Source organism: Rattus rattus, chromosome 3 (assembly GCF_011064425.1).
Source record: "Rattus rattus isolate New Zealand chromosome 3, Rrattus_CSIRO_v1, whole genome shotgun sequence".
NCBI classification, from domain to species: domain Eukaryota; kingdom Metazoa; phylum Chordata; class Mammalia; order Rodentia; family Muridae; genus Rattus; species Rattus rattus.
In genome coordinates, this window is record NC_046156.1 from 73,927,217 (window position 1) to 73,948,912 (window position 21,696).

The window sequence follows — 21,696 nt, forward strand, 5'->3', positions numbered from 1 at the left end:
ACATGACGCCTGTCGCTCTTTGCATTCATTTCATATTCTTTTACATTTATTTATTTTTATGGGTATAGGAGTTTTGCCTGCAAAGGCCAGAGGAGGAACTGGAGTTACAGATGGCTCTGTGAGTCGTCATGTGGGTGCTGGGAACTGAACCCAGGTTCTTCAGAAGAGTGTTTGATTTTGTTTTGTTTTATTTTGTGTGTTTTTTATTGACTCTTCATGATTTCACATCAGTGCACTCCAATCCCACTCCTCTCCCATCCCTTCATACCCATCATCCATTCTTGCAACCTCTCCACAAAAGAAAAGGAAAAGGTGGGGGGGAATCTTGTTGTAGAAGCTGCAGTGTATGACAGTGTGTCCCATGGGTTATCCTTTTGTCCACACTTCTTTACTTGCAATATTCAGGCCTCTGACTTCTGGTTCTCTGTCAGTACTACATCCTCACTGAGGCCCCTCTCAGATACCCTGTTGTTGCCCTGTGAAATAAAGCTTTGGATCTGTAGGACTGGCTCCTGGAACAATGTTCTTAACCTGGGCCATCTCTACAGTTCCCTGTATTTATTTTCTGTTCTAAGGTCCTTTGGACTTTCTGTCTTTTCTGCACACTGTTTCAGAATTGAGCACATGTCTACTTTCATTTTCCCATTTTCTTTTCTGTATGAGATACTTAGACATTATGCCAACCTCCACAAAAAGCTGCAAACCTTCTCTGGCATTGAAGCCACACACTCCGTCACGGGACTTGGTTCTGGGACTCTGTGACCTTGTACACCTTGTTGCACCTTCAAACTGAATCTGATCTCAGCCTGGCCGTTGAGCTGGTGGTCACAGGCTGAATGTGGGCATCATCCCAGGAAGCACAGTGAGTGCAGCCACAATCACAGCACACAGAGGCCAGGCTTTTCACCCCTCCTGCTCATCATGCTGTTTGGAGTGCCCCGTTCCTGCCCTGTGCCCATATTGGTCATGGTGTCTTGTGGTTCTCAGAGGCCTCCACCTCCCCATAGCCCAGAGTGACTGCTGCACTTGCTGCCCCCTTCCTCTTAACTTGAGATAGGATCTTGCTTTGTAGCCCAGGCTGACCATGAATGTGAGCTGTTCTTGTCTGATCTACTAAGTGTTGGGAATACAGCCAGGCACCATCATGCAGGCTCTTGTCTCTTATCATGTGACAACTCTTCATTCTTAAGTGACTAACACTAAGCCTGTTTCCAAGAGAGAAATTCTGCTAAACAAATGTGCAGATGGGATGTGAAGTGTAATTGTTTCTTCTGAGTCTTCATATGCACTAGCAGTCTGGTGGTGGCCTCTTGGGTTTCCTGGCTGGCTTGGCTCTCCATGGTTGAAGGAAGTAGGCAGGAAGGAGAGTCATGCAGTGGCAGACTTACTTTATCTGTTGGCAATCAGTGGAGTGCCTTTTATATACGACAAGCATGTCTCTTACTCAGAGCCTCAAGTAGGAGGATTCCAGTGACTCGGTGCACCAGTGACATGGAGATGGCATTCTCCCTGCCAATGTGTATGAGGACGTTGTTGTTGGAGTTTTAGGTTATACACCTAGATCTTGGCAGTTCCCAAAAGCTACGCTTGTCCACCATCCCCAATATACCAAATAACTTGACGGTGTCCTGCAGAACTGATAACCATGTAATTGTGCAGGACGCAAGCTGGGCTGGACGGTCTTCTATCCCCAGCAGTTGCTTGTACAGCTTCAGGGAGGGGTCTCAAGAATCCTTAAGCAGTAAGAGCTCCTTGGGGCATATTGCATTGCCTTTCTGAACCTTGTAAGTGTCATTTCCTGAATCTTAATAAGTGTCATTCCTCCTTCTAGGAAGGAATGTTCTAATTCTAAGGAAATTTCTGTCCACCAGTTTGTGTTATTACACACCTGAGTTTGTATGGTTTTGATATGTATGTATGTATGTATGTATGTATGTATGTATGTATGTGATAAGATATGACCTTAAAAAATTCTACATGAGCCAGTACTTGAGCCAGTACTTGAAAGGTCAAAGGGAAGACTGGGATTTTAGGGTCATCTTTACCTACATAGCAAGTCCAAGTCCGGTTTGAACTACATGAAATTGTCTCAGCATACCCCAGATCTGTTTAGTAAACTCTGCCATTAAGGAATAGCTAATAAGAAAAGGTTGATGTTAAAAAGAAACATAATTCTGGGCATTGTGGCACACAAGTTTGAGGCTAGTGTATGAGTCCCAGACTAGTCTTTGACTGTGTAGCAAATAAAAAATATTAATATAATTCAGTTTTCCTTTGTACAGTGTGGTGCTACACATGCTTTAATTATAGAACCTTCCCAAAAGAGACTTGTTAGGTAAGGACCAGGGCTGGGTATGGTGGCTGTCTTTGTTAGGGTTTCTATTGCTGTGGTAAAACACCATGACAAAAATGAAGTTGAGGAATATACTGTAATCCTAGTGCTAAAGAGGCTGAAGCAAGCAGATCAAAGTTGAAAGCCCTCAGGGGTCCCATAGTGAGTCCTGAGGCCACTAAGGCCCGCATACTGAGGGCATATCTCAAAAACACTAGTTAATGAAGCTCTAGGGCATAGGATGTGTGTGGTTTGTATTGCTGAAGCAACCCAGAACATGGGTTTTAAATTTCTTCCAAGCCTATAAGCTCAGCAGTTGACTTATAGGCCAATCATAATGCATTGAAGCTGACTCCTCTCCAGTGGGCCTGCTTCTATTGAAAGGGCTATCAACAGTCAATAGAATCAATAGAACTCGTGTCATCTCTCTGACCCTGTAGAAGTTGAGCTCCCTCACTGTACAACCAGTGGGATCTCTTGATGTTTTTATCATTTCCCAGCTGCTTTTTCCTGGCTCTTTTTTAAAATTTTAATTTAATAAACTATATAGTCCAGTCCTCATCCCCCTCCTGGTTCACCTTTCCTGACTCTTGAGAATCATTTCCTTTTCCTTTAGAAGATTCTTGTTTTCCAGCAAATAAGTAAGCAGGTTCTAAGTGATTCTTTGAGGTGGATGTACATGGCTAACTCTACAGGAACACTAGGGAGACTGAGTGTGAAGTCTTTATTCTAAGAGTGTATAATTCTTGTAGTGTTTGAAGGCACTCTTCTGAAAGTGCTCAACGTTCTTCTCTTATGAGTCTGTGTACCTAACAACAAACCCATGCTGTGAAGGGAGAGCAGGATGCTGGGACTCCACCATCTGTATGTGTGCAGCTTGTTAGTTAGTTAGTTTGTTTGTTTGTTTAGTTTGACACTCACAGATAGCACAGTCACTGGGCGCAGAACCTAGCATCCTAATTTCCCCAATTATTCTACGTTAGAAATCTTCCAGTGGGGGTTGGGGGATTTAGCTCAGTGGTAGAGCGCTTACTCTAGGAAGGCCAAGGCCCTGGGTTCGATCCCCAGCTCAAAAAAAAAGAACCAAAAAAAAAAAAAAAGAAATCTTCCAGTGGATCTGCCACTTGAACTAACAACCTCCGACTTCCTACATTGTGTCCACCTGGCTCCCACAGTCCGAAAGACAAGTTCCTTTCTCCTACATTCTCTCTTCCTCCCCAGACCCGGAAGTCCTGGCTCCATCTTGCTCGGTGTTTAGTTTCTCGTCGTCTTTATTATTCAATCAATTAGGGGAATTTCCACTATGCCTTGGTGTCTAAACTACAGTGAGGATCTGTGTTGGTGCTGCCATGAGGCATCAGTAGATTAGGGTTCTAAGTTCAGGTTCGAATCTCCCCCTTTAAGCTCCCACTATGTGCATTAACTATATCCCTGCATCTGTTGGTGTATAATTTACATTTGGTCCTCACAGAATCTATAGGAGGTGGGCATTAGCCATACTTACCCAGTAAGTTAACCGTGAAGGTTCAAATGATTATTCCTGGACTTCATGGTCCATGTGCAACTTGTTATAATTCAGTAGATAGCATTTTTCAAGTTCCTGCTTCTGTTCTAGGGAGGAAGCTTGAGGGAACTGCTGACCCACAGATCCCATGTCTCTGTCTGTGTTCTTTGTCCTTGCTCCCATGCTCCCGTGACCTAAAGGAGACTCAGTGTACTTTTCATGAGTGATCTTCCCCTTAGGTTTCTTTTTCTTAATGAGTTGCTTTAATTTTATATACCAACCCCTCTACCCTTCTTGACCATAACCCTCTGCTGTGATTCACACATAGAGAATGCTCTTCTTCAGTGCTTAAAACTACTCTTCTCATTGGTGGTGGTACCATACAGCTTGTATCACACAGACTGTTGGGCAATTGGATTGACACGCGCCCCTTCCCTCCCTTTTTCTGCTGCAGGGATATCATATAGGAAGTTAGGTCCTAGGACCCAAATCACCTACAAATCAGTGTTTTAAAGACTAGATTTTGAAGCTGAGCTTGGTGACAAATGCCTATAATGTGAGCATTCAGGAATCTGAGGCAATAGGGTCACTGTGAGTTTGGGGCCAGCCTGGGATGCATACAGTTAGGCATACAGTTAGTACTTTTACACAGAAATACTTTTAAAGTTGGTTCTCTAAGAATGCGATGAGCATGCTTTTAACTTATGGTATGCTGGCACGTGGCCAGGGGTAAATGGATGAAGGACAGATTTGTATTGAAAGGCCAAGCCTGTGGATGAGAACTCATCATCGTGCTGTGAAATCGGACTCTGACTAACAAAGCCTCGAGGGAAGTTCTAAGACCTTGGTGCCAAAGGAGCTGCATACTCCTCAGGCATAGAACCCAGCACTCAGCTGCACCCCCGTCTCTAGGGGTCTTTAGCTGTCTGTTGTAGAGAATGCATTTAATGTGTTACGAGTGTGAGGGAGAACAGGGTATGTGGGAAAACCTTGGAACCTTCTGTAAACAGGAGTATACCATGAGAATTGTCTTGGCAAAAATGGCCTCATTCGTTCAAAGTACCTTTCAAATTCTTCATTGGTACTTTTGCTTAAATAAATGGACAATTAGACCTTGCATGGTTGCTGACTCACTATGATGGGGGCATCTTGATAGAGGGGAGACAGCAGGCCTTATCCAGAAAGAAGTCAGGAAGTTCAGATAAGCAGCTTAAACAACCAATGGCCAGCACAGGGTGCTGGATGGTATCAGATAAGGACAGAAGGCAAGCCAGTACTGGTTTTCTGTAGGAAATGAGTTAGAAAAGTGCTCGAAAGCATTGGCTGTGCAGTCTGCTCCCCTGGGGCAGGGAGCAGAGCATGGAGCTATAGTGGCTGTGCTAGTGCGAGGCCCTCGTGTGCACGGAGGACACAGTGGGCTCTGTCAGAAGGCCCACTGGTGAAGCAGTCACTTTCTGATTAGTTTGTTTTTTGAGCCATAGGAACAAAGGAGAAAAGATGTTTCATTATTTATTAGGAGAATGCAAATTAAAATGACTACACAGCCTGTCTGATGGCTACAATTGAAAACATACAGTCTGAGACAAGGATCCATACAAAGTAACAGAAGCTGGGATGTGCAGCGGATGGCAATGGAGCCACTTTGCAAAGTTAGGCCTGCACATGAACCAGCATTTTTTTTTTAAGATTTATTTATTATGTATACAGTGTTCTGCATCCATGTATACATGCAGACCAGAAGAGGGCACCAGATCTCATTATGAGATCATGAGCCACCACAGGGTTGCTGGGGACTGAACTCGGGACCTCTGAAAGAGCAGCCAGTGTTCTTAACCTCGGAGCCATCTCTCCAGTCCTCCTGTTCTGTTTGTAGTGGCCAAACATGTGAAACAATCTCTCTTCATCTCCTTCTCCCTTTCTCTCTCCCTCTCCCTTCCCTTCTTGCTCCCCTTCCCCCCTTTTCTCTCTCCCTTCCCCCGTCCCTCTCCTCTCTCCCCTCTCTCCTCTTTCTCAACTTATTTTTTATTTTATATATATGAGTGTGTTTGTCTGCATTTAGGCATATGTACCACATGCATGGCTGGTCTATACAGAAAATGGCAGATTTCCTAGAACTGGAGTTACAGACAATTGTGAACTGCTATGTAAGTTCTGGGACCTGAACCCAGGTCTTCCACAACAGCAATGTAGCTGTGCCATCTCTGGATAAATGAGTTGTGCTATACTCTTACAAATACAAATAAGGCACTAAAATGCAATAATTACAGCTATATCTTAAAAGAAGCCAGACACAAAAGATTATGGACCATGTGATCGTCATTTATTTGAAATTCTGCCAAAAGTCAGAACAATAGTTCTATGTAGGCTTAGATTTTTCAAAACCTACTTTATTTAGGGTTCTTAAACGTTTCAACCTCCCTCCTAACCCACTGACCATAGGTAGGGAAAAAAAGGTTGATAGGAAAAGGGTGTTGTGGACCTGTTTAGAAGTAGTTCCTTGGGGTGGTTCCACTCATTGTTGTCAGGATACCAGCAGTCCATTCAATAGCAAGCACCAGGTGAATCAGTTGAGGTGGCTTGATCTAGCAGAAACAGCACGGCTCCACCATTTAGGTACAAGTCAGTGGAAGGGGCCAGAATCAGCAGGAATACCATGAGAAGTTCTATGGCACATTTCTCTCTATGAAGTGAAGACCAGCAGAGATCAGCTAGGGAAGCGTTGCATGGCATAGCAACACAAGAGCGTCCTCCCGCTGTTTGTGGGGTTCCATTTATCTTCTTTCTAAACATCGTACACCCTCTCAAATGTCTGTGTTCAGCCCTTTTACAAGACAGCTTCCAGGAAAGCATCATGTGAGACGACTGAGTTGTTAAAGAAACCAGAAATGTCCACTTCAGTTCTAGGAGGCGTAGTATTAGTTGTTGCTGGGATGACTCACTAGAGAGGTCTGACTACAAAGGAACTTGAATTTCTGTGGTCCTGCAAAATTTTAATACATGATTTTGAAAGTGGGTGCACAAGTGTGTGTGTGTGTATATATATATATATATATATATATATATATATATATATGTATGTTAAAGCTCATCCAATTTACATATATAGTGAGTGAATTGTAACATGTGTAAATTATATCAATAAATAAGACAAAAAGACGTTCAAAGGAGTATAAAAGGCAAACTTCCAAATAGCACACCAGTACCCTTCCAACATAAAATGAGGGATACTTATCAGCCATATGACTCATGGGACACTTGCATAAGGCTAGGAAGATTTTATACTCTAACATTATGACTGCTATTTTTAATAAAGTTTCTTCATAGCAAAACAATCAATTTGATAAAATTAAATATAATCATTCTGTTATAAAATATCACACCTACATATTATTCATATCTGTACTCCCAAATTTCAAGATCAGTTTTAAAAGTCAGGCATTAAGAAAATTAATCAGAAAAACAGCCTTTCTGAAGATTTAAGGATAGAATATTAACAATGTCAAAATTATCTCCCAGAAACTAGGAGTAGTATTCCAGATGAGAAAAGCAAGCTGCTGAGTGGTAAAAAAGCCTCCCGTAGCATGTGGATAGGTCTCAGGTCTCAGTGCTCCTATAACATGCTGCTGTCCATACCAGCCGTGGAGCACGTGCAAGACTTGAGGCTTTGGGCTTGGATGAAGACCATCCCAAGGGAGCTTTTACTATTTTACCACCAGCTCCTGCTACTAACTTGTCACATATATGAATCACTAGCTCAGCCATTTAACACCTACTGAACTACAGTTTCCATCTCAGATCTCTGGATCTCTTGTGGGTTGCTACAGGAAGGCAATGAGTTCAGAGCAACTACAGGTAGAGCAGAAGCCCAATTGAGAGGTGAGATATTTAGGAGGCCATTTTCTGTTATTTCAAGGTTGTGTTAGTTTGTTTTTGTTCTCTGTTACTGTGATAAAATACCCTGACAAAACCAGCTTAGAAGAGAAGGGTTCACTTTGGCTCACTGTTTGAGGTTATAGTCTGTCACTGCAGCAGTCACAGCAGCAGGAGCCTGGGTACAGCTGGTCACACTGCATCTGTGGACAAGCAGGAGAGAATAATGAACGTGTGTACTCTTCACTTCCTCCTATATAGAGCCCCGGATCCCAGCCTAGGGAATGGTGCCACCCATCATGAGCCAATCTTCCCACCTAGAATATCCCAGTCAAGAGAGTCCTTTATAAGCATGCTCTAAGTCTCACTTGACAGCTGAGATTCATCATTACAGACGTTTATACCTTATGATACAGTTTATTATGAAGTATTTTTAAGAATGTGTCTCAGCAACCAGACTTTAACCTTTTAGATTCATCTGGATCAATAAGTACTCAGCCTCATTATAATTGATTATTAGAAATTATTGGTATGCATAGTCACAGTTACTAAAGAAACTTTGTCTAACAATTAAAGCTGTAACTTTAAGGAATTGGTGCTGGTGGTGGTAGTATTGTGTGTACACATGTGTACACATACATGTCTGTGTATATGGAGGCCAGAGGTCACCCTTGGGTGTATTCCTCAGGATATCTGTCCACCTTCTGATATTTTTTTAATTGTTTGTTTTTAAAGGTAGGTGTGTGTGTGTGTGTGTGTGTGTGTGTGTGTGTGTGTGTGTGTGTGTGTGTGTGTATGTACATGTATACCACAGCACATTTGTAGGTCAGGACAACTTGAGCGTCTCCTTCTCAGGCACTGAACTTGGATTTAAGCGCTGCTTCGGCAGCACACCTTCTGAGTACCTGCCAAGCTCCAGGCTTCTGCAGTTCGCACCTTCATCCTGGAATCTCAGACAGCGCTCTATCCATTCCGAGCTGGAGAATGCCAACCTGCCGTCTCTCTCTTTCAGCACCCAGTGCTCGATGAGCCCATAGCCGAAGCCGTCTGCATCATTGCAGACACTGACAAGTGGACTGTCCAGGTGGCCACAAGTCAGAGGAAAGTGACGGACGCCATGAAGCTGGGCCAGGATGTCCTGGTCTCTAATCAGGTGTCCAGTTTACTCCAGTCCATCTTACAGCTCCATAAGCTTCACCTCCCCGCTGATTTTGTAAGTATTTGGTCTTCTGCCATCAATAATCATATAACTGGAAAATAGCTTTTATTCAGTATTCTGATTATAAAAATCACAAGTTCAGACACATCATTTTTAATATATTGAAGGTTAGCGTTAAAGAAAAATGGAGCGTGCAGCATGAGACCTGCAGACCGGGCACAGCTTTGATGGAGCAGAGGACAGTGCCTTCTGTACAAAGCAGATAGTGAAGTAGATAAGGGGAACGGAGCCTAAAAAGCAACTCAGAGTCCTCCTTGAGAGCGTCCTAGACGGGTCCCAGGCCAGCCAGTTTCTGAAGGGGTGTAGTTTCTTCTGTTCTGTGGAGTACCCCTCAGTCCATTATGGTGAATGGAAGCTTGCAATTTGGAAGTTCTGTGTAAGAACTCAGAACGATGTCAGCTGTTTCTTCCCAAGTGGGATTTGATAATCACTTTTGTAACATTTTAAATAGAAATGAAGGACAGCCTAGAAAGTCCTAGAAAATTATTTGCAGCTCCTCCCTAGTCTGTGGGATAGATTTAACAAATTTCTTTTGATATGTGGTATGTGTGCAGAGAGGTCGAAAGTCTGTTTAGGAATGAGAGAGAGGTTTGTGAAGGGGAGGAATGAAAGGCACATGACTGGCAGCTTAGGGGCACTGGCCGTAGGGATGCACGTGCAAGTGCCCGCCTTTCTGCTTCCCTTCCATCAGTGCAGGATTGCTTTCTGCAGCAAAGCCTGAGCTCAAAGCTTCCACCTCCCTCCTGGCCTCAGGAAGTAGCACAGAATTATTTAACAGCAAAACAGGAAGCTGAGTATCAGTTAATACACTGACTGCCACTTCACTGGCCACCTCTAAATTCTTATGGCGCGGTCCTCAGTTGCACCATTTTGCACACAGTCAGGACTTTGGTGTGGGCTTTCTAAAGATGGGTATGGGCAGTGTCATACTGTAGCAGGTCAGGAAAACCTTGCAGCATCCCTGGATTTCACTTGTGTGGCGGATGATTCTGAGTGTCTTTGAAGCTTAGGTTTCTTGTTTGCATCATGAAGATGTTACAGATATGCTGTAAGGATGCTCTGAGGGCCAGAGAGGAAGCGCTGCTTTTTTTTTTCCAAAAGTGTCAAAGTACCACACCAGCACAGGTGGCTTTAAAAGTCACTTGCATATATATTCACAGTCAAAGGATGGTCATGACAGCCAACTCCAAGTTCTACTTCTGTGCTGCGTAACCTCCCAGAGCCTCAGCTTATCTGTACATCTGGAAGAGTGAATAAACGTACGAGTGTGCTTCATGAGCTTAGGAAAAGTAGTTAATTCATACGAAGCACTTGGAATCATGGCAGATTTTACAAGCCACCAGTAAGTCAGTCTGATTGGCATGTCTTGGTGACAGTTCAGCAGTATCGAAGGTGTAAGAACTGGCAACGCCTTTCATAATAATCTTTATTTGGCTCTTAGCTGAAGCATGCTCTGCAGGCTGTGGGTCCAAGGGGCGTCAGGAGTTATTATGATCAGCGTTATTATGATCTCACTTTCTCCTAGAAGTGTTTTGATCTGTCCTGATTTTGAGACTTGAATTTCCTTTTCTGTAAGGGAAGGAGGAGATATTAGACCCTGTGGTGGTGTTACTGTCTTTACAGATGCTGTCATTGGATTGTCTAAGACACTGTTCTCATTGTCTGACATCTTAGCTATCAAAGCAATAATTTACAGAACATTCCTTTCACTTCATTTGGTAGAAGCATACATGGCCACTTGGTAATACATGGATGACTTACTTAACCTGGGAAAACCAAAATCCAGAAGAGTTCCATCTAAGCACTGCTTACATATGAAAGGAAAAAAATAGCTAAGTTTGAGAAGTTGAAAATTACATTGCATCTCAGGAATAAAATCTTACAAAGAAGGGAAAACTACTCAACATAACTCTATTTGATGATGAAGCTTTAAACTATTTTTTTGTAAATGTGTTTTTTTTCATTTAGTATACAGTCCTAGACCCACATTGCAGCATATACTTTTTCTGTAGACTAAGAACAGCTATACATAAAAACCACTTTAAAACTTTTTTTTAGAAGTCACTATAATTTGAATGTTCTTGTATTGTATCTTGTAACCTTATTAAAACACTTACAACTTTATTCCATACGAACCAAAAGTTGGTAGCATTCTCTGTTACTTCCCTATGCTCATTTATGACACCATTTCAAGATCGGTGGTATCCCTTCAATTTGAGAAATTAACTTACATGCTGTTGGGTTTGTCCCTAGCACAGTACCTAAGATGCTAACCAGTGAAACACTGAAAGTGCCCTTGTCTCACAGACACTTTGTATGCCCTGATGTTGATCAGCCCAGATGGTCAGGATCAACATTTTCAAATGCATCTGTTAATCCTTTTACCTTGAAAATGAGAGGACTGATGGTCCAGAAGGAAATTATACATGATGGAATTACCCTGCCAAAGCCTTCGAGTATCTCCCAGAGACACTTAGACAGCTGCCTGCCAAGTGCAGAAGCATTTGCTGCCGGTTAGAGATGTAGATGACTGCAGTTCTCTAACCACTGAGGCTGGACACCATCCCAAGGGTGAAGACATCTCCCAAATCATGTCTCTCCTATTGCTACTAAAGACTTAGTTAAAGGATACTCTCGATACCAAAATAAAAGTGAGGGACCTTGTTCCAATCATTCTGCTTTTGGGAATATTATGCCAGAACAGTCTGAGGTGTAGGAAGAAAACAAGAACTAAAACATTTTCCACAAAACTATACCCCAAATGTAGATTTCCCCATGGCTAAGTAAATAATGGTAAGTTAACATTCTCTAGAGCATTGGCCATAAACATGGCACAGTAAGGAATTCTTAAATATGAGATTATTGCTAAGTTTCTTAATGACAAGAAATTTTGTGAACAGAGGCATAAAGGACGAGTGCAAAAATCCACTTTTGCAACTCATTGCTCAGTAGGGTTTTGATACACTTAAGGAGGAATGTGGTGCGCAAGAGACTTAACATTGACGACGGTATTGACCATAAGACTGGTTCCAAGGATAGAGAGTTGACAACTTAAAAGCCAAAAAACAGGAATGTTCATGCTTATGGAATGATTTAACTTCTGTGAAATGTTTTCTTTTAAAGATACTAGAATGATACTATATAACAATGTTAATAGCTATTTTATGAAAAACTCAAGCTGGTAGTTTTGGAGGTTTAATCGAAAGGGGGACAATTACAGCTGTGTTTGTAGAACTAACTAAAGAGAAGCCCCGCTCTGACCCTGGTGGATGCTGCAGTTGTAGTCCTCATTGTGAATGCTGTTGGCTTTGCAGTGCATCATGCATCTGGAAGACAGACTACAGGAGATGTACCTCAAAAGTAAAATGCTTTCAGAGTATCTCCGGGGACACACACGTGTGCATGTGAAAGAGCTGAGCGTGGTGCTGGGGTGAGTTCTGGGAAAGGCTGGCCTTTCTCCAACGTGTACTAGCTGTAGTCCGATGCAGCACACACATGCACACGCACACGCACATGACCTATTGGCCTGTGTCATTCTCTATCTACAGGATCAGTATTTCTCACTGTGCCCAGGGACACTCAGAGGTGTGCCCATTCCCCAGTGAGTTGCAGCTTGTAGGCTGGAGTGACATTTGATCTAATTCTATCTCTTCATTCATAGTGACACTGTAACAGTGTAAAAGACACAAGCTATGAGGAGTAGTAGCTTGTCTTACATGGTGGAGGAGGTGGGAGGTCTTCGAGTGGACCTCCTGAGCGTACTCCACCCAAGGGAAGACCTGCTCAATACTAAGAATGTACACTATCTTCTGAGGACACTTGTCATACTTTATCTACAAAACCTCTGACTCCACTTTCATTTCAATAGAAATAACAAAAAGGACTATACCTGAGGGATTTCCCTCAAATTCCTGACGATGATTCTGCTAATTTGGAATAAGATACTACTATGCCTATAATGTCTGCCTTTAATTTTTCTACTAAGCCTGATAAATTTTTGTTTTATTTAGTTAACTTTGTTTTCCTTTTCGAGCAAGCTTTTTCGTTTGCTTTCTTGCTTGCTTGCTTGCTTTTGAGATGAGGTATCACTGTTTAGCCTAGGCTGGCTTTAAATTCAGAATCCTTTAGCTTCAGCCCCTCCACTATTAGTATAAGCACGTGCCACCATACCTGCCTCTCAGTGTTTTTTTGTTATTACTTCTGCTGCTGCTATTGCTACTACATGTGTATGTGAATGCATTTGCATGCCACATATATGCACATGCAGATGGAGAGCAGAAGAGGGATATCTGATCCCCTCAAGCTGGATTTACAGGCTGTTACAAGATGGCAGACGAGATGCTAGGGACTGAACCCTAGTCTTTGGAAGAGTATCATGTGCTCTTAACTGCTGGGTCATCTCTCCATCTCTTACAGTATTAGTTAACAGTTAGACCTCAAATTCTTATCAGATTTTCTATCTTTTACAGCTGGATGTAGTTAGTTTTTCCTATTGTCTTAGACACTGTTGTATCACTGTGAAGAGACACCATGACCAAGGCAACTCTTGTAAAGGAAAGTATTTAATTGGGGCTGCTTACCGTTTCAGAGGTTTAGTCTGTTGTCATCACGGCAGGGAGCATGGTGGCACACATTAGACATAGTGCTGCAGGAGGAGTGAGAGGTTTATATCCTGATCCAGCACCCTGAGAGAGACTGGACCTGGCGTGGCTTTCAAAGCCCACCTCCAAGGACACACTTCTTCCAACAAGTCCACTCCTAATCCTGCTAATCCTTTCAAACAGTGCCACTCCCTGGACACTAAGCATTCAAATAGATGAACCTGTGGCTGACATTCAAACCGGCACACACCTGTCATTCGTTCTTCTTGGGTAATCCATTCTAAAGTATTTTCCCTTTTGGAGGCATCGAGCTTTTGCAGTTAACTTGTTAGGTTCTTCTGCTGGTTTTCCTTCTTAGCCTCATACTGTAATCCTGCCTCAGATGCCCGACTGCTGGATCTATTCTTGTGGTTACAGGACTTTATCTTACTGTGAGACTCCGACAAATGGCCATTCACAGTCTTAGAAAAACAGCGAATTTTCAGAGAAACAATTAGGATATATTCCTCAAACTGAAACCCTCCAGTTCTCCCCTTCCCACAACAGTTTACCAGCATATTATACCCAGTGCGCTGTAAAGGTCAGCCCATACCGTGTCCATCTGAAGTGATGGCACCTCTTCCTTTTCCTCAGAACACTCAGCTCAGTAAGTTGCAGGCCTGTTGCTTGAAGAACCTGCCTTGTCATTTCCTAAGACTGGTTTAAGCTTAGCGCAAAGGCAGTATGCCTTCAAGAGGAAGGAGATGCTGAGGAGACCACAAAGCACAATGTAACATGGTAATGCAAGGAGGAAGAAAAGTCACCCTCGGGCATGACTTGGATGTCCCCTGCTGGGAGAGGAGCAACCTTGTACCCACTGTCCTCTAGGGTGAACCTCCTTTGAAACGGTGTCTACTGGGAGGTCTTTTCTTTTTCTCATCTCTTTTACTCACATGTTTTCCTTACATTTTATTTGTTTTATGTATGTAGATCTATGTAGGAGCATGCATTTTCCAGGGTGCATGTGTAGGAGTCAGGACAACTTGCAGAAGTCAGTTCTCTCTCTCCTTCATCATGTGAGTCCCAGAGATGAAACTCAGGCCATCAGCCTTCACAGCAGGTGCCTTTACCAGCCAAGCCATCTTGATAGCCCTGTTTTACGTTTTCATTAGTTTTAAAAGATGAGCTAGACTAGAAGCTGGTGTAGAGATAGTACTTCCTTATGAAATGATGCAGTTTTCACACACTCTCCTTGCATCTGTTAACACTCAGGATTGAATCCAATGACCTGCCTCTGCTGACTGCCATCGCCAGCACTCACTCTCCGTATGTGGCTCAGATCCTCTTATAGCCGACTGCAGGACCAGAAGGAGGAAGCTCTGACCGCAGAGGCCTGAGAACACGGACCAGTCGCCCGCTCGCCTGCCTGCCGGCCCGCCCGTCCGCCTGCCCCTCGTTATTCGTGTGGCTGCTGCCTAGTGGCTGGTACATTGGGAGGCTTGTGTTTACTCCATGCAGTGGCACATTGTGATTGTTCTGGAACACTCTGAGCCATTGTCTCCCAGGAACCAAAAGAAAGTAGCCTTTCTATGGGAGGGAAGCACCACAGTCAAACTAGGCAGACACCCCCATGCTGTTGGGTAGAATATTGAGGGCTGACTCTGGAGTAGAGGGTAACCGATATCTAGAACATTCCAGCAGGAAAGTGTTTCCTGTTCAAGCATGAGAGTGCATGAAGGGTTGCTCTAAGAACAAGCCAAGGATTTTAGGTCAGAGCTCTTGACCTGAAGAGCGACATTGTGCTACTGTCAGCCCATGGCTGCAGCAGCTACTGTTGGACACAGGATGTGGAAGAGGATCGCCTGTTGAGAAGAGAGTGCTCAGGAGACCTCCTCAGAGCTTCCTGTCATTCCAGTACAGCCACAGGAGGTCTGAGAGGGATTGCTGGTGCAGTAAGCCCAGCAGTCAGGCAGCATGCTGTTCTGACGGGTGTTTTGGAGTACTGCGTAGTCCGTAGTCCGACACTGGGCACTCCTCTCTGGCTTCCGTGTCTTTAAGCTTCTCCAGAGAGACCGTTTACCAAAGCTGTTTCCATGAGCTCAGGCTCAGGCTCTTCTGTGGCTGAGCTCGGTCCAGCCCAAGCCTCTTTCCTGCTAGCAGTCAGCACTGATGCCTGTTGATTCTGTAAGGTGCAGCTGCCTGCTGGGGAGGGAACCCTGCAGCTCTGACAAGGACAGCAGGCAGCTCAAACATTCAGAAGCAATCCATGTGCGATCTCAGTTCTTACACGATCAGTTCTGCACTTTTTAATCCCTTTCATGTTCTTTAAAAAAAAAAAAAAAAAATCTTCCCAGAAATTTACTTGAGCATTTGTAAAACTTACCAAAGTGAAGAACTGTAAAAGTCCAATTGGTCATTAAATCTAAAGAACCTTAGTTTACTGACCATAAAACAGTCTATGTTAAAATACTTTAAAAACAAAAATTGCGGTGTTTAAAAGACAGGAGCCAGTCAAGTCAAGTCAAACACTGTCAGCTCCTCAGACCTTCCCACGAGTCTCTGATGCCTGAGAATGTGGGATAGCTTCTAGGAGCTCTGTAGTTTATATCTGATCAAATCCTGACCCATGTGACATGCTTGTCTCTCTTCATTACAAATACAAGTTGAGGCCTTGTGCTCCTTATGCTACTGGGGACAGATGCCTAATATTATCTCTTAGAAGTGGGCCAGAGCATGGACTCTCACGGCCCCCTCCTTTTCCTTTTTTTCCCTTCTCTCCCTCCTCTTCCTCCCCCTCCTCTTCCTCCTTTCCCTTCCCCTCTCGCCCTAAGCATCTCTCACATTTTGTGATATGTGAAAATAGATGGTGCTTCAAGGCACTTAAGATCTTTAATTTGCATTTTTCGTATTTCACAAAGTTGAAGCGCCCCATTCTTTTAAATATCTTTCCATTTTCTATGACCTGACATTTGTTTGGTGTTTTCAGTTTCCTGGCTCTATGATGTCATCACTTGCCAGGGAACCCCACATGTGGCTCAGCTTTCCAGGCACTTGTTTTTCCTGGGTGTGGGTGAGCTATCACGGCAGATTTCATAGCCACCCTTGCCAGCTTAGAACTTCCCCCTTTCTCCTGGCTTCCCATTTTACATGTGGACTCTGCCTCATTCACCAGCTTCTGAGGTTTTGGAGAAAATAACCCAATACAGAATCAGTTCGTTTCTTGTATTGACAGCCAGAGCTGGGACTTGAGCTGTCATCAGGTTAATTCTCAGCTTCATGAAGAAAAACTTAGCCCAGCATTTCAAAGCCCAAAAAAAATTAGACCTGCCTCTTAATCTAAAGTTCCAAATTTCAGAAGTGGGAAACCCTGGGCTCGCATAGGTTACCTCAGCGCCCCATCATCACTTACTAGTACAGAGAAAGATGTGCTGCTCCTCTCCTGGCTCCCAAGGTATGAGGCGTTCACATTTCCTTTGTCTTAAGTTCAGCCTCTTCTCAGAGGTGAGAAAACAATAAACAAATCATCTCATGGACTTCTGTTGAGACACACCACATCCCGTACCATGGATGGCGTCGTTCTGTCATAGCCGAAGAGTCCAAAAAGGTATCTCACCTTCTAGGCATAACTCAAGGGGAAAAAAAATTTTTTTTTTTAAAAATGTTTAAATAAAGAAATCTACCTCAGTTGACAGGATTCCACCTATCCTTGGGGTTTCTTCGGCTCTCAGTCTTACCTGTTAGGTGTCACGGGGCAGCACTGCTTGTTTGACTAAGCAGGCACAGCAGAGCAGAAGCGTGTCAGTGTCCCGTGATGACCTCTGTCTAGCATGCTGCAGTTTTATATTAAGTTGATAAGTGATATGAATGTATAGGCAATTGTGTATGTTCTCAAAAAGGACAATGGGAATTTAAAATGTAGCGTCCACACTTGTGCATAATCCCAAAGTATCTTATTTTATCAGTGTTAAATAGCTTTTGTACAGCTTCAGCCCATTTTCCAGACGTGTGCTGTTTTATACAGAAAGTAACTCATGTTCTCACATCTCATGGAGCTGCGTTTACACATCGCAACTTTTTAACTTAACCATGATTTTTCAGAATTAACTTTTTTGGAGGGAGGAGATTCCCCACTTGCTAAATAATACTAAACAGTGTCTGGGCTCTTAAAAATCAGGTCTTTGGATTTTATAAACCAGGCTGTAGCTTTTCAGGTTCCTCATTAGTAGGATGTAAATACAGAGTATAAAACAGCTCTCATTCTTTCAGTCCGGAGTTTCCCACTGATGCACTCTTGGGTGCTATGTTCACACAGACTTGCGTCATTAAACTGAAAAGGTCCGTAGCTTCTTTTAGTTAATGTGAACCCTTTGTTTTTATTGTGCTTGGCGGAGAAGAATACAATTCTTGTCTAAATCAAGCAGCCCCCTTTGAATGTTAATTTTTTAAATGTTAAAATTTGGTGGACATCTGGAACTTCTATTTCCATTATGTTTAAATTTCAGTGTTTTAAAAAGGAGACAACTCTGAGCTGTGTTACTATTGATCTTTCATTAAGAGAAATTGATAGGACTGGTTTCTAAGTCAGCTGAGTGGATATGACTGTCAGTGTGCAGAGACTTTTTCCTAAAACAACATTCATGTATTGTTTTGATCCATCTTTCTGTGACATTTGGTGCAATAAACTTTTTGAATTTATCTTGCTTATTTTCCTGGCGCTGCATGATTTGTTTGCTGCATTTAATCAAATACAGAATCTCTCGGTGACTTTTGGTGAACCAAGGTCACTGTATGTCAGTACTCTGGAAGTGCAGGGAGATTTTGGTTAGCATCCTGCTGAGTGAGACCACTGGCCCCAGCACTCTGTTGAGCTTTGGGCCAGGAATGTTAGGAGACAGGTCCTGGGGCCCATGAGAATGCCCCAGAGCCAGGCTGTGTGACCTTTAATTGCCCTAACTGACATTCACTCGTGTAATAAATCTGTTCTTAATAATCTAAGTGGAACACTTGTAGTTTCTACCTGACATTAGCATATGATGAATTTTCCAGGAACGTAACCGTTGTCAAGCCCAAGGTTGTGGATTTACTTTGTAAGGACTTTAACAAGCACTCACTTGATCTTTACTGCGAACTGATAGACTTTTGGAAATTACAGCAGCAGCAGCAGCAGCAGCAGCAGCAGCAGCAGCACCTGTGGCTCTTGTAAGATCAGGGCAGCAGTACGGTGCATACCTGTCAGTGTGCAGTTGTAGCCCTTGCCTGCATGGAGCCCTGTGTATACACATAAGTATCTCTCTACCTCTTTATATCTAAGCTCCTTCTCCAAAATGAAAATGTTTACATAGCAAATCCAGGCCAATGGCTCAACTTGTGCCAAGCCTTATGACCTAAGTTAGAGCCGAGAACCCATAAGGTTTGGAAAGGAGAGAACAAGTGCACACAAAGGTCCACTTGCCTGATACAAGTACTGCAGAGACCAGTCCAGTGGTACTTACAATTAAAATGGAGTCAGGTAGGAGCATAGTGGTGTAATGCCAGCTTATAAAAAGTAGACTCTTCTATCTACCTCTTCCCCCTTCTTCCCGATGATCTCAACTGTGTGGTCTCTGCTGGGCTCGAACTAGCGTGCAGACCAGGCTAGCATTGAACTTGTGACTATCCTCCTCCCACCTCCCAAGTGCTTGGATTACAAACTGAATTACTGTGATAGTTTGTATAGGCTTGGCCCAGGGAGTGGCACTGTTGGGAGGTGTGGTCTTGTTGGAGTAGATGTGTCACTGTGGGCGTGGGCTTAAGACCCTCACCCTAGCTGCCTGGAAGTCAGTCTTCCACTAGCAGCCTCCAGATGAAGAGGTGGAACTCTCAGCTCCTCCTGCACCATGCCTGCCTGGACAATGCCATGCTCCCGCCTTGATAATAATGGACCTGTAAGCAGCCCCAATTAAATGTCATCTATAAGAGTTGCCTTGGCCATGGAGTCTGTTCACAGCAATAAATCCCTAACTAAGACAATCACCAAGCCTGGCTATTGTCTTTCACATAATAAATAGCACAATTAACCCCTTACTGTGACTTCTCCTCTGCTCTTCTACCAGGCTTCTCCAACCTCTCTCCCTGAACTCTGAGGGTGCAGCCTCTACCCCCTCATTTCTATAACATGATTTCCCTATACCCAGAGTATGTTGGGCTTTTCCTCCTCTCTGCCTCACTTTAACCTTCCCCTAGTTTTAGTTGAGTTACCGTAATGCTCTGCAAACTCACCTCCATTTCATACCAAAAAGTTCTAACCAAGTCTCCCCTGTGTTGGTTTCTAAACTTTGTTGAAATGATTTGCTCTTGCCCCGAGGGCTTTAGCATCATACACTGAAGTGAAATTAGTTGGCTGGTCAACATCATCACCAGGTAGTCTATACGTGTACAACACACCCTGGTCATCAAGCATGGTGGGCACCACTGAGCTATATCTCCAGCCCCTTTTTTTTTTTTTTTTTTTTAATTTTGAAATAGGGTTTTCACTAAGTTTCCCAGACTGGCTTTGAATTCAGTGTTATCCAGGCAGGCTCCTGCCTCAAACTCTTGTGTAGCTGAGATTACCAAACCTCTACCACCATTCACTTTCTTAATTTTTTAAGAAATGGGATCTCACTGTGCAGCCAAACCTGGTCTGGCTTTCCTGGTCTCACGCAAATCTCCCCTGAGTAGTTGAGACCATGGCGCACTCCACCGTGCCCAGCTTCTCTTCACTCTACTGTGAAGCCATATTGAAGTACTTGTACTCCCCTGAAGGCTGCTGTTGCCTTTGCGCTCCCAGCTTCCTCTGTCCCCTTGTCCAACCAATTCCCCTTCTGTTCTGTCCCCAAATTCAATTCATGGTCAAGTCCTCTGGCACCATGGTACTCAAGGTCCCCAGACCATGAACAGCCGCCCGTGTTGCCTGGGAACTGTACAGAAATGCAGGACGGCAGACACTACCTGCTCCCCATAATCTGCATCTGAATTCGGTCACCCAGGGTTCCTGTGCACATTAACCATTCCTGCGCTTCAAAGGCGGTGACAGAAAGAACGCATGAAGCAAAAGAATGTTTTTGAAAAAAGAATACAAGCCATTGAGGTTACATTAGTGTGTTGGAATTTAGAGGGTCTCAAGAGCATTGGCAAGTGAAGAATGAAGTAGAAATGAATGGTGTTCTATGTCATAAGCTTTACAACATTTAGGTCACTACTACTTATTGAGAAGAAAAAGATCGAGATGGAAATGCAAGAGAAGACAGAACTTGAGAGATGTTTGTAATGTTTAAAAAGAAAGGAATTTAGTGGGAGAAACACTTTTGCCCAATTGAATTCCAAAAGTATTTGTCAGCGCGTTCTAGGTAAATGTGTACAAGAATGTTTCATAATGTGCTTTTTGGTTTTTGTTTTTTTTTTTTACAAATAATATAATTAAGCTCTCAAGTTCCTAAGTAGAGAACTATAGCCAATAGCACAAATAATTAGACATGCCGACCCTCTCTAGATGAGAAGCTGTGTAATACTGTGACAAGGGCAGGTTTTTACTTCTCGGCGGCTCTTGGTACAACTATAATTCTTTCAGCATAAGAATGGGAGCTATGCCAGCATGGTAGCACCTGCCATAATTCCATCCAGAGAGTCAGGAGTTCAAGTTCATCTTCAACCATGTAGTAAGTTTGAGGTCAGCCTGGGCTATATAGACACCTTGTCTCAAAACAAAGAAGGGGGACATGGCGGCCTCTTGGCCTCTCTAACAGTAGTGACTGCCAGCGTTCACTGTGGCCTGAGTGGGCAGTGGCATGTGGATGCTTCTCTAATGTATTCATCGTTGGCTTTTGAATATATAAGAATGATTGCTTGGAGTTAGTTCCAAGAAGAGGGGTTACACAAAAATGAGGTGGGAATTTTCTCAAATGTCTACAACTCTGTGAGCCTCCAAGCAAACAGACGTGGACAATGAGTTTCTAATATACTCTGAAATTTTATGAGAAAGCCTGCCTGATGAAAAGTTTATTTTGAATTATACATACATACATACATACATACATACATACATACATACATACATACATTTAGAAAGGATGTGACTGTGTGTGCTCACTAAGGATGTGCTGAACCCACACCTGGTGCTCCACCATGTGACAGGGTTTCCTATGCAGCCTGCAGAGAGGTAGCAGACGAGTGA

At 43.3% G+C, this 21,696-nt stretch overlaps 2 protein-coding genes across 6 annotated transcripts in view; one reads left to right on the forward strand and one right to left on the reverse strand.

Moving 5' to 3' along the window:
* Fnip2 (folliculin interacting protein 2) overlaps positions 1-15,222 on the forward strand; it is a 109,196-nt gene extending 93,974 nt beyond the window's left edge. For all 5 annotated transcript variants that reach the window (XM_032898214.1, XM_032898216.1, XM_032898217.1 and 2 more), the window contains 3 exons: positions 8,719-8,919; positions 12,240-12,355; positions 14,778-15,222. In XM_032898214.1, coding sequence (XP_032754105.1) covers positions 8,719-8,919; positions 12,240-12,355; positions 14,778-14,856 — 396 coding nt within the window. In that variant the 3' untranslated portion in view covers positions 14,857-15,222. The remainder of the gene's footprint in view (positions 1-8,718; positions 8,920-12,239; positions 12,356-14,777) is intronic.
* The window catches only part of C3H4orf45 (chromosome 3 C4orf45 homolog), a 115,126-nt gene continuing 103,767 nt past the window's right edge, over positions 10,338-21,696 (reverse strand). The window contains exon 5 of the mRNA XM_032898219.1: positions 10,338-10,494. Within this exon, the coding sequence (XP_032754110.1) occupies positions 10,447-10,494 (48 nt within the window). The 3' untranslated portion in view covers positions 10,338-10,446. The remainder of the gene's footprint in view (positions 10,495-21,696) is intronic.